This window comes from Taudactylus pleione, unplaced genomic scaffold (genome assembly GCF_031769625.1).
Source record: "Taudactylus pleione unplaced genomic scaffold, aTauple2 ptg000082l, whole genome shotgun sequence".
Classification (NCBI taxonomy): domain Eukaryota; kingdom Metazoa; phylum Chordata; class Amphibia; order Anura; family Myobatrachidae; genus Taudactylus; species Taudactylus pleione.
In genome coordinates this window covers 2,370,376-2,383,297 of record NW_028284484.1, presented here as the reverse complement: position 1 = coordinate 2,383,297, position 12,922 = coordinate 2,370,376, and the positions used below count along the sequence as shown (strand labels likewise).

At 44.1% G+C, this 12,922-nt stretch overlaps 1 protein-coding gene across 1 annotated transcript in view; it reads left to right on the top strand.

The window, feature by feature from the left end:
- The first annotated feature begins 11,475 nt into the window (after nucleotides 1–11,475).
- Nucleotides 11,476–12,922, top strand: part of SLC2A5 (solute carrier family 2 member 5) — a 64,920-nt gene continuing 63,473 nt past the window's right edge. Inside the window, exon 1 of the mRNA XM_088468225.1 lies at nucleotides 11,476–11,520. Coding sequence (XP_088324351.1) covers nucleotides 11,476–11,520 — 45 coding nt within the window. The remainder of the gene's footprint in view (nucleotides 11,521–12,922) is intronic.

The window sequence follows — 12,922 nt, the reverse complement described above, 5'->3', positions numbered from 1 at the left end:
TCTCTCCTTACCCCAGATCACGCCTGAACAGATCGCCTCATTGCTTACTCCTGTGACCTCTGAAGAAGTTGAGGCAATTATCAAAGCCGCAAAAACTCTTAAGGCCCCTGGTCCAGATGGACTGACTAACGAGTTTTATAAATTACTATTGTCAAAAATATCACCTACTCTCACATCATTCTTTAATAATAATCTCTCTCTTCATTTTAACACTGCCGTGACATAGATAATTCTTAAGCCCAGTTGTGACCCTCTACTGCCCTCCTCATATAGACCAATATCATTGCTTAACATGGATTACAAATTCTTTACAAAAATCCTCGCTGAGCGTTTGAAACACATCCTCCCTAGTATTGTACACAGGGATCAAACAGGGTTTATATGGGGAAGGCACTCAGTCACTAATACCTGTAAGGTTTTGGCAGCTGTGTCTCATATAGGCAGCTCTTGTGGGGTGTTCCCAGGTTTTTATTATCACTCGATGCAGAAAAAGCTTTTGACCTGGTGACCTGGGATCACCTCTATGAGACTCTTCGGAGATTTGGCTTCCCCGTCCAATTTATTAATTTGATACAATCTCTCTACGCGTCCCCTTCATCTTATGTCTTAGCCAATGGTTTCTTATCTTCCTCTTTCCTCATACAGAGGGGGACTAGGCAGGGATGTCCCCTTTCCCCCTTACTGTTTGCTTTAGCACTAGAACCCCTTGCAGTAACCTTACGCAACCTTCCTTTGTACTCAGGGATACGTATCAGGCAGTTGGAGCTAAAGGTTTCGTTATTTGCTGACAATATGATGTTAGTCATATCAAATCCAGCTACGTCTATTCCTGTTATAATGGAATCTATTGCCATATTTAGCTCTTTTTCTGGGTACCATATTAATATACAAAAATCTGAGATACTCCCACTATCCCCCTCTTGTCAACCACTCTTGTCGCTACCTGTCCTATCACAATTTCATATTGCACGTCAATCTATCAAATACTTGGGCATTCATATCTCCGCCTCTTTACCTCAGCTTTATAATCTAAACTTCTCACTGGTTGTCAGGAAGATATTAACCCAATTGGAGAACTGGCTACATTTACCTCTTTCACTGCTTAGGAGAATTGCTCTGATTAAAAGTGTAATATTTCCCAAACTCTCCTACTGTATTCAGATGCTACCACTAGCTTTGTCTAAAGGTCCCCATACACGATGCGGTGGCAACTGCGAGGCAACAGGGGATCCGTCGTCTCACATATCGGGCGGTCCACACACATGGTGCGATTGGGTGGCCGACCGCCCGATATGCCAGCTGCCCCCTCCCTCACCCGCATAGCAATCTTGGGATTGCACATCACATCCCCTGATCAATTGGTCCTGCAGAAAGATCAGGGGATGCGATGTACGATCCCACGGGGGCTCGCGCAGCCCGACATCAGGGCTGTACATGGTGTGATATAGCAGGTAAATCGCACCAATCTTTAGGCAGACATTAATATATGCTCCAAAGCGTTCACTAAAGTTATCTGGCAATATAAAAAACATAAGATTTCCTGGCTTCGTTTGATTCAAACACTGAAATCTGGGGGCTTGGGTCTTCCTGACATCCGCGCACTTTCACAGGCAGCTTTTTTCCGTTATGTGTCTGATTGGCTTCTAAACTGTGAACATTTTAAAATTTGCTCATTAGACGAAGCCTTATTGCTCCCTTTGCCCCTTTCCCCCTATGCCTAACCCTAACCTCCCCCCGGAGGTGCCTAACCCTAACCCCCCCTTCCCCTAGCCTAAACCCCACCCTCCCGGGGGGTGCCTAACCCTGAGTCCCCCCCGGGAGCCCCTAACCTAACCCTCCCCCCCTTGCGACTGTCTGCGCCCAGCTTACCTTTGATCGGTAAGCCGGGTGTCGGGCTCCCGGCATAGGTAAAAAGATAGGCGTTGGGATCTCGACACCTGTCATTTAACCCTTGCCGGGATTAGACAGTCGGGATTTCGTCTGTCAGCTTCCCGTTACTGTCTCATATGGACAGTTCTCCTGTCTTTTTCTCTTCCACGGCCCAAGTCCCTGTTCTTCCAGCCACTTTATGTGTATTTATCCTCCATACTGCCCTCTTTATTTCTGTAATCCTACGTTATGAATTTTCATTCCTAAATTACTCATCCCTTCCAGTACTTCTGCTAATTATGTGTTCTTGTACATACGTATATTACCTGTCCTATCTTGTCCTGCCTTTCACCCTAATATCTAATATACTGCACTCTGCTTTCCTTACCCACCTCCATCATACCCTGCTATGTAGGACTTACCTTCCTCCTTCCTGGCTGGTAACTGGAGACTGCAACAACTGTAGATAGAATGTTACAGGATGAAGCACTGTGATGTCACAGGATAGGTGTATGATGTCACCGCAACCATAGCAATGCTGCTGTGATACAGCTATCATACATATACATTTTATACATCAATTATAACTGGGTTTACATGAACTTGTAGTAACATAAAGTGTCTCAATATAGGAAAGGAAAGGAAAAATATAAGTGAAATAAACATCTAGATTATATCACTACTTATTTAAGAAGAAAATAAAGCTATTTATTTAACAGGTTGAGTGAATCATTTTGCATTTATATATACTATATATATATATATATATATATATATATATACATGTAATTTATTTATTTCACCTGTATGATGGGGTTTACAAAATAAGGAGATGCTAGAGAATTGCTTTACCTCTGTGTTACCCTGCAGCCGTGGATGCGTGGTATCAGTTAATACCTCACTATTGCAAACTTTTACTTTACATGTGAGTCTGACGACAGCTATCTCATAAGAGATGAGATCCCACTAAAATAAGGCCATTTTGGAATGGAGAGTATAGGCCAGTGCCATTTATAATAAAGTAAATTTTCCGCCTCCTTCGCCTGTTTCAGAGCCAAAAACTCGCCTTGTGCGTCCCCGCTTTTCTCCGTATTCAATTCCTAAACAGGCAAAAATGGAAAGCGGCAAATGTGGAAGAAGCGGAAAGTACTGTCAGAATTGGGGAAATCAGTCTGTACCCCCCAAAAAGATGCACTAACATAGAGAATTAATCTAGATGTGTACTAATAGCCCTAATAAGAGTGTTTGGGGTATTTAAGTAGTTTAAATTAAATAAGTAGTCCTGTCAAATTTGGGGTGCTTGAAAATGGGTGCTAGGATATTTTTTGTCTCTAAAGTGAACTTTTTAAAAATGTGAAAAACCACCCTCATACATGTACCTGCAATTCAAAAAACACTTGGCCCCTCCTTACAGTACCCCAAGAAGTCTATTTCGCTAGTTTTTATAGTTGTCCCCCCACTTTTTCGCCCCCACAACGAAAGTACTTTTTTGGGGTTTTTTGAGGTTTTATTTTTTGGTTGATTTGTCTTTTGGGGGGCTGTCCCAAGGGTTCTGAGTTGTTTTCCAATGTTTGCACCCCAAAACAACGATTTTGCACTTTTTTTCTCCTGCTATTCATAGGAGATACCTTTCCGCCTATTACAATGCATTGACTTTCCGCTTAGGCGAAATCATCCTGGAATTGAATATGGAGATACTTTGAAAACAGGCGGAATGTCCGAATCAGTGGGAACTTTTCTCCAAATGGCACTTTTCACCTGTAATTGAATCCGGCCCTAAGCTGTGCCTACCTTCCAGAGGTATTTAGATATTTAGATCCTGCATCAGATTTAGAGGGGTATTTATGGAAGCTTGGAGAGAGAGAAAATTGTGAAAGATAAAGTACCAACCAATCAGCTCCTATCATTTTTCAAACATAGGGGCTTATGTAAGCAGTGAAAAGTGAGGAGAAGTAGACCAGTGGAAAAGTTGCCCATATAATATCTGCGGTCCCATACCTAGGACTGCAGATATTATAGTCAATGTTAATTAAGTCTGTAGGAATATTGTTATTTTAGATTGATTGTGCAGAACCAGATAATTCATAATTAAAGTGACATTGTGCGTATAAAAACTTGTATTGAACGTTATGTGTGAACTACTTATCATTGAATAATTTAAGTCAAATCAGAGCCAGCCCTAGGCATAGACAAATTGTGCAAATGCCTAGGGGCATACATTCCAAGCCTAGGGCCAACTCAGCTTGACAGCGGGCAATGATGAGACCGGGACAGGCGGACGCACCTCTGCTCTTGCTGTCCTAGCACGATCGGTGGTCTCAGCTCAGCTCTGATCGGGCGGCAGCTCATACAGCCAGCAACAGCGGGACTGGGGAGCAGAGACTGCGGGCAGTAACAAAAATTGCCACTAGAGTAGGGCTGTTGGGCATGCCCAGCCACAGCAGCTCCTCCTCTCATGGACCTTTGCGGAGTCCAGTAGGCTGGGCCTGTCTTCTGAAAGACAAACAGGGGGGTGGGGGCGCCAATGCTCTTGCTGGCACAGGGCACTAAAATGTCGTTACAGCTCTGTGGATTGCAATGAGTGAGGGGTGTTGGATGTTGCTGGCAGCTGCTGTGATCTGTACTGCTGGTTTATTGGTGCTATGCTTGGAGAGGGTTGCTGGGTCAGAGGCGGAACTAGCGATGGTGCTAGGGGCACCACCCAAAATCTTGCCTAGGGCATCAAACTGGTTCGGGCCAGCTATGAGTCAAATTGACCCATTCCAATAATCATTTGGTGTCATTATTAATAATTACCAAAACCCTCCTCAGTCATCTTTCCTGCTGTCTCCCTTGACCACACCCCCTGCTCTACCCCCAACTCCGACGTCACAGGGTCGTACCTGCGACTCCCCACAGGTCGTCAGTTGAAACATGCGAAAATGATCAGGCGATTTGGGCCAGGGGAAACAAGTTTCTTCTCTGCCCAGTGGCACTGGTGAGCCCCTGAGTGACTTGCTGCACTACCAGTAGCTCTGCCCGTGATAGTGGTAGCTGGGATGCTTTGTGTATTGTATTGAATATCTGTCACTAGAATGGTAGACAGATGCATTATCATTTTACATTTATACTGCAGGGAAAAATATGAAACAAGTGGGTGCTTAAAAGTGGATGAGACCCCAGTAAGAATGATCTATGTTATGGTGACAGGGCTTCATCCAGGGCTTTTTCTATTAGCATTAAAATGTGTGCACACCCCCTGATGTACTGATTCCGCCTACCATGTTGCACTGGTTTCAGCCATACTAATTACTTACATCTTGGGCTGCTAAGCCAGGGCTGCGTTTGCAAGAGTACTTAATGTTGAAGTGCTTAATTTAAAGTGTAAGTAGAATTTTTAAATTGAAGCCGGAGTTATTCAGAAGTTAAACAGGAGGAGAACAGTAGGAGAAACTAACTAATCAACTATTCCTGCTATTAAGGACTGTTTTTAAAAACCAACATGCCTATGGGTTGTGCCTGTACCTGGATCCACAATGTTGCTCACATCCCTCCTGACCTCCTCATGCAATCTGCTTATCCACTCCAACTATGCCATACCAAACGACGCAGCAAGTTGACCCCTCTAATGGACCTTGGTTGTGCCCCCAAAATCTTGAGGCTTGGTGAAATTTGCATCAACTCATTCTCCTTTCCTCTTAAGTCTAAACTAACCTTTCCATAAATGTTATATTACTGTCACCCTTGTATCCAGCCCATCTGTGTCACCCCTGTCTGTCTGCCCCCTCCCCTTAGAATGTAAGCTCTCACAAGCAGGGCCCTCTTCCCTCATGTGCTTCTCCTTCACTTGATTATACTTTAATATACAACAGTACCCCACCCTTGGTTGCCGACACCATGCTGCTTATCTAAGTGTTATTCAGCAATGTATTAATTATGTATCTCTCCTGCATTGTTTGTACTGTTAACAACTGTTTTCTTGTGTGTTCATTTGTTTATGTACATTGTAAGGCGCTGCGGAACCCTTGTGGCGCCATATAAATAAAGGATAATAATAATTGCCCTTGCTTACTGCCATTGTGGCTAGGGCTAACGATTTACCTACTTTGTGTTGGGACAGGCCAACAGCCTGCAGCAACAGGAGAAATGCGGTCAAACCGCATTTCTCATATGCACCAAGCCCCGGAATGCTATACACCCCGGGCCGTGGACGCGGTGGGTAACGCCATCGTTTGATGGTGTTAACCTATAGAAGCCTTTGGGCTTCTATTTGGAGAGTGCTGCGAGAGGAATCCAAAATGAATCCCTCCCAGCACCTCCTGCACATGCAGAATCCCAGCATCAAGTAGCTTTCTCGTGTGAACGTCACCGATAAAGCCATCACTCAAGCTTGACAATGAAAATCACCTTCAATTAGTTTTTCTAGCAGAACAAGACATGTCTCACAGGAACATTACAAAGAAAATGAGTTAGACTCAATCTACAGTGTTCATGGGATCTCACATGATCAAGATCAACTTCTTCAGCGCATTTTGCGGAGGTGCACCTCACTTCCCCTGAACTTCTGTCACAATATACAAAGGAAACTACTGATGTCTGCACGTGTCAATCAATCACGCCGTAACATCTGTAACGTAACATCTGTTATGACTCTGAATAGCTTTTTTCCACAGCTATAAAATATTGTTAGACCCCTAAATGTTCGTTTATATCCCTGAGACTTTGGAATAGGAGGGCGTTTGCAATTTTTATGTTTATGTAGAAATGGGCAAAGTTGCTGCTGAATTATTTCAAATTTGAGTTGGAACATGACGTTATACAGAGGTGTCAAATCCAGCATTATTGACTGTACTCGTAAGTTCTACATTCTGCAGAAGTTGTAGTCTATAAATAGAGCAGCAGTGACAATGGCGTGGAATAATTCTGCTCTACGCTGTGATTGAGATATATAATAAGGGAAAAGTCTGGTGGAACCAAAGTGTTAAGCAGAATCCTGTACAGAGTATTTAAGGTAAAATTCTACATGATAAATAGTAAGGCAAATGCTCCACAGAACAGTTTGGCAAATTTTGTTGATGTCAAGTGTACAATGGGCTTAGAAAATCTATAAAATCTAAAACTAATGCATTAGTTTCTGAGAAAAATATATTCAAAATCATATCTGTCTTACAGCAAATCAGACATAATTTAGAGGCATATATAGGCATATAGGTATCTATCACAATCCGTAAAAAGTTTGGTGGGTGCTGGGTGCCCTAATAGGCTGACAGTTACGATTGATTCCATTCAGGAGCTGCTTTGTGGGTGAAGTCACCTACTTCACAAATGGATAAATAAAATTATATTCAGAGTTCCCCTATAGTGGAGTGTAAGGGTATATGTCCGTATTTATGGGGTGAGACGTCTAATGCCAAACTTATAGCTGCAAATGACCTTAATTGTTCAGTAATTAATTATGCTGATCCCCAAAATGTGTGTGTGTCAGTATTAGGGGTGTGCACCGGCCACTTTTCGTGTTTTGGTTTTGGATCTGGATCTTTCTTCGTGTTTTGGATCTGGATTGGTTTTGCCAAAAACACCCTTCGGTGTTTTGGGTTCTGGGTTTTGTGTTTTGGATCTGTATTTTTTTTTAAAAAAGCATAAAAACAGCTAAAATCACAGAATGTGTTGATTTCTCTGCTCCTATGCTATTATTAACCTCAAAAACCTTAATTTCCACTCATTTCCAGTTTATTCTGAACACCTCACAATAGTGTTTTTATGTCCAAAAGGTTGCACCGAGGTAGATGGATGACTATGCTAAGCGACACGAGTGGGCGGCACAAACACGTGGCCCATCTAGGAGTGATACTGCAGTGGCAGACAGGATGGCAGTTTGAAAAACTAGGCCCCAAACAGTACATAATGCAAAGAAAAAAAAGAGGTGCAAGATGGAATTGTCCTTGGGCCCTCCCTCCCACCCTTATGTTGTATAAACAGGACATGCACACTTTAACAAAGCAATCATTTCAGCGCCAGGGTCTGCCACACGACTGTGGCTGAAATGATTGGTTCGTTTGGGCCCCCACAAAACAAGCTGGCAATTAATCTGGCCCTGCACAAACTGGCTCTACGGAGGCAAGATGTCATCCTCATCCTCCTCATTCACCGATTCCTCACCCTCTTCAGTGTTGTGTACATCCTCATCCTCACAGAGTATTAATTCGTCCCCGCTGGAATCCACCACCACAGGTCCCTCTGTACGTTCTGGAGGCTGGTCTCCCTGGAAAAGTTGATAATTCATTTTTATGAACATCATCTTCTCCACATTTTGTGGAAGCAACCTCATACGTCTTTTGCTGACAAGGTTCCCGGCTGCACTAAACACTCTTTCGAAGTGCACACTGGAGGGGGGGCAAAGCAGGTAAAATAGAGCCAGTTTGTACAGGGGCCTCCAAATTGCCTCTTTTTCCTGCCAGTACATGTACGGACTGTCTGACATGCCTACTTGGATGCTGTCACCGATGTAATCCTTTAACAGACAGACGCACGCTTGTCGCTGCTGCTTTGAGGATGCAGGTGCGGCTACAGCCCACACAATTCACAAAGACAGGAAAAAAAATAATTTTTTTATTGTTTGTGGAGCTCACTTTGAGGGTTACACCACCCTTTAATAGACAGATGCACGCTTGTCGCTGCTGCTTTGAGGACAGTATCATATGCAGTGACAGTAGACTTGTCAGAAATTGTTGGCATGTCCTTCAGTCCGGACCAGATGTCCAAACCGGCCCTTGACTTATGACACAGGCGCACGCTTGGTGCTGCAACTGTGTTGATGCACGTGCGGCTACATCGCACACAAGTCACAAACACATAAAAAAAATAGTTTTTTATTTTTTGGAGCACTTTGAGGGTTACACCACCCTTTAACAGACAGATGCACGCTTGTCGCTGCTGCTTTGAGGATGCAGGTGGAATCTAGACGGGATTTGGAACCGGGGACACACTACCTCCATCAATTGTCTAAATCCCACTGCACTAATGGTGGATACCGGATGCACTTCTAACACCAACATAGCAGTCAAGGCCTCAGTTATACGTTTTGCTTCAGGATGACTGCTGTCGTACTTCATCCTCATCGCTAGGGACTGTTGGAGGGTCAATTGTTTAGTAAAAGTAGTGGTGTTCCTACTTCCTCTCTGGGATGATGAACAACTCCCAGCAGCAGCAACAGCACTAGGAGGAAGTGGTTCTTGATCTTTCCCTATTTTATTTTTATCGGAGAAAGTTTGGTCCTCCATTTATGTTATATTGATATATACGTGCGGCTAAGGCGCACACAAACACAGAAAATATTTTTTTATTTTTGCTGGAGAGTAGGGCACTTTGTGGGTTACACCACCCTTTAAGAAATGAGCCAGCCGGCCCTTTACTTATGACACAGGCGCACGCTTGGCACTACTTTGTTGATGCACGTGCGGCTACTGCGCACACAATTCACAAACACAGAAAATATTTTTTTATTTGGTTTGGAGTGTACTTTGGGGGTTACATCACCCTTTAACGGTCAAGCCAGCCGGCCCTTTACATATGACACAGGCGCACGCTTGGCACTACTTTGTTGATGCACGTGCGGCTACTGCGCACACAATTCACAAAGACAGAAAATATTTTTGTATTTGGTTTGGAGTGTACTTTGGGGGTTACAGCACCCTTTAACGGTCAAGCCAGCCGGCCCTTTACTTATGACACAGGCGCACGCTTGGCACTACTTTGTTGATGCACGTGCGGCTACTGAGCACACAATTCACAAACACAGAAAATATTTTTTTATTTGGTTTGGAGTGTACTTTGGGGGTTACAGCACCCTTTAACGGTCAAGCCAGCCGGCCCTTTACTTATGACACAGGCGCACGCTTGGCACTACTTTGTTGATGCACGTGCGGCTACTGCGCACACAATTCACAAACACAGAAAATATTTTTTTATTTGGTTTGGAGTGTACTTTGGGGGTTACAGCACCCTTTAACGGTCAAGCCAGCCGGCCCTTTACTTATGACACAGGCGCACGCTTGGCACTACTTTGTTGATGCACGTGCGGCTACTGTTCACACAATTCACAAACACAGAAAAAATATATATTTTTTTAGCACTTGGGGGGAGCACCCCTGACGGACAGAGCACCCCCTGGACAACACTACAGCACCCCTTTAGGACTGGGACACTGCACAGGACTTTGGAGTGGACACAGCCCCTATGGACAACTGACTGCACAACACAGTCCAGCCAGCCCCTATGGACTTTGAAGTAGTGGACACAGCCCCTATGGACAACAGCAGCACAGCACAACACAGCCAGCCCCTATGGACTTTGAAGTAGTGGACACAGCCCCTATGGACAACAGCAGCGCAGCACAGCACAGCACAGCACAACACTACTCTGCACTACACTACACTACACTACACAGCCCAGCAGGCCCTAACTCCCACCCTCTCTCTTCACTGTCCACAGCCGAGTGAGAAAATGGCGCCGACGCGGGTACCTTATATAGGATCCAAAACCCGCGAGACCCGGAAGGCGGGATGATGACGTTTTTGCCTCGATTTCATATCCGAGTCAGGCGGGAAAAGTCGAGCCTGGCTCGGATCGGCCTCGGATTGGCGGGGCTTGGGGGGGTTCGGATTTCAGAAATCCGAACCCGCTCACCCCTAGTCAGTATGTGGCTAGATGACAGTATTCCAATTAAAGGCAGTTGATAATAATAGTAAATGCTTTATTGAAATAGAAAATAAAAATAGAGAGAAGATGAAAGTGAATTGTAAGATTGATTCTTATCAGTGGCACTGAATGACTAATACTAAACAGCATCAGTTATTACAAACAATATATTCTCAAGACAGACACTGGATGGGGAGGTGAAGGAGGTGCGCTTGAGAAGAGAGTCCGCTGGTATGAGTATTAGTTCACTTGGGTGGGTAGCTTTTTCAAATGTTGTTTTGCTGCCCTCTAGGGATGAAGTGGTATCAGTGCAGCATATGTCCTTCCAGAAATGGATAGGTCTCCTAGGCAGCTCTGCAGTAGCCGCAGGGACCTCTCTGCTATACCGGTGATCCCGGCAGGTGACAAGCTCAGTAAATCTGACAGCTTTGCAGCCCCCATAGAAACCTATGAGGGATGACGTTGCTGTTGGATATGAAAGGATCGCAGCAGTTATCTGCTGCAGTCCCCCCATGGTACATTTGGGGGTTACTGAATATTTACAGGTATCCCCCGAAAATGGCTGTTTTTGGGGGGGACTATTCTGCAAATATTATTTGATACATAGGCCCCTTAGTCCTATTTAAGATCATAATAATTAGCTGCTTATGTTTTAATTTGCATAAAAGGCTCAACTGATCCCTTCAGCTGAATAATAAAAATTATGATCTAGAAACTATATCTACACCCCAGCAAGCAAATGACAATATACAAACAACATATGTTTGTCTGCCATAGTTAGTTTTGGCAGTGTCCCCAGGGAGAAGCAAAATAAAAAAAAAGTTCATTTTCGCTTGAATGATAACATGGCCAAAGTTCAGAACAAAGTCTCTCTTCACTTTCTCCATTTGCACAGTGTTGGTCCTAGGCGAGTGAGTGGCTGCAGCACCAATGGCACAACAACGAGAATATGAGGAGCCTGTGGAGAGGAAAGGGGTGAGTGACGGCAGAACAGGGGGTGCTCCCAATTCTGGTGTCTGTATATCTATTGTACTATACCAACCAGCATGATCCAGTTCACCCAGTACGCAATTCTCCGTATCCGTTCTCCCAATTCGTTTCCACTCACCTGTTCTGGTATAAAAACAAAGTTGATTCTAATATCCATTAATTCATTCTGTTGTGTAGTTGCAAACCAAACAAAAACAGCGCTGCATTCTCTATAAGGTGAAGGTGAAACGCTATTACAAATTCCAAAAAACAGCACTTGCTAATAACAAAAAAGTCTATATAGTCCAGTGACAGATAACATTGTAAAGTTACTTTTGTTGCAACACGTGGCATTGCACTGACCACTTCCAGCCCTGGGTAAATATAAACAATATATATATATATATATATATATATAGGCTGCAGGTAAACAACGGACAGATACAAGGGAAGATTGGGGTAACTGCTGCAGCTGCTTAAATAGTGATCATATAAGGCCTGATTCTGACTCGTACGTAATGTAAACGCATCTCTGGCTGCCTGAAGCAAACGGAATGCTACTGCGACTATTTGCACATCCAAATGCAAATCCAATGTATCCCTCTCCATCCCCCTGATGATTGGGCATGCGCAGGCCAATGGCTGTGCAGGTGTAATAGGACTCCTGGGTCATAAACCCGGAAGTCTTTACATCGCAAGGGACAGATCTTGTCGGCAATCACTGTAGCAAATACAGAATGTGAAAACCTTAGGCAGCAGCAGCAGCAGCCATTCTAATGATAGTAATAGCATCAGTGACCAATCAGAAGCGGCTCATAATAAGTGTGGGTTGTGCACCACAGGAGAAGAGCTGCACATTATATACCTCCTGACATGCACCTATGTGTCTTTGCCTGAACACGCCTGGTCAGTATAAGTTACAGTTTGAGAACACTGGGCTTGATTCAGAGATGGACGCTAATGCAATTTTCACCCAGATTGAGCGATTGTTTCCATTGCGCATGTCAATGCACTGCACTGCGCGTGCGCTGCAATCGCATTGCGATCACGCATGCATAAAGGAATCCATCGCTAAGTGAGCGACCGACTGCCAGCGTTTGGGTGTGGTATTGGTGAGTGGTCACAAAAACGCAGCATACTTTTGCAGCTGCATTGCGTGCGAAAACGCAGTTTGCAATTGCAGTTGTGTCCATTTCTAAATCAGGCCCACTGTACTTAGCTTACCCTTGCAGACCCCCTCTCTCCTCTGTCCGTCTCCCTAAATGAGTAATGAGTCGTGAGCGCAAGACACGATCTGAATCTGCATATGGAGGGAAGTATAATACTTTTTTGTGTCTGTGCACAGTACAAAGATGTCTATTTTACACAAAACAAAGATGCAAATATCCAATTCTATAGCCCCATAGTA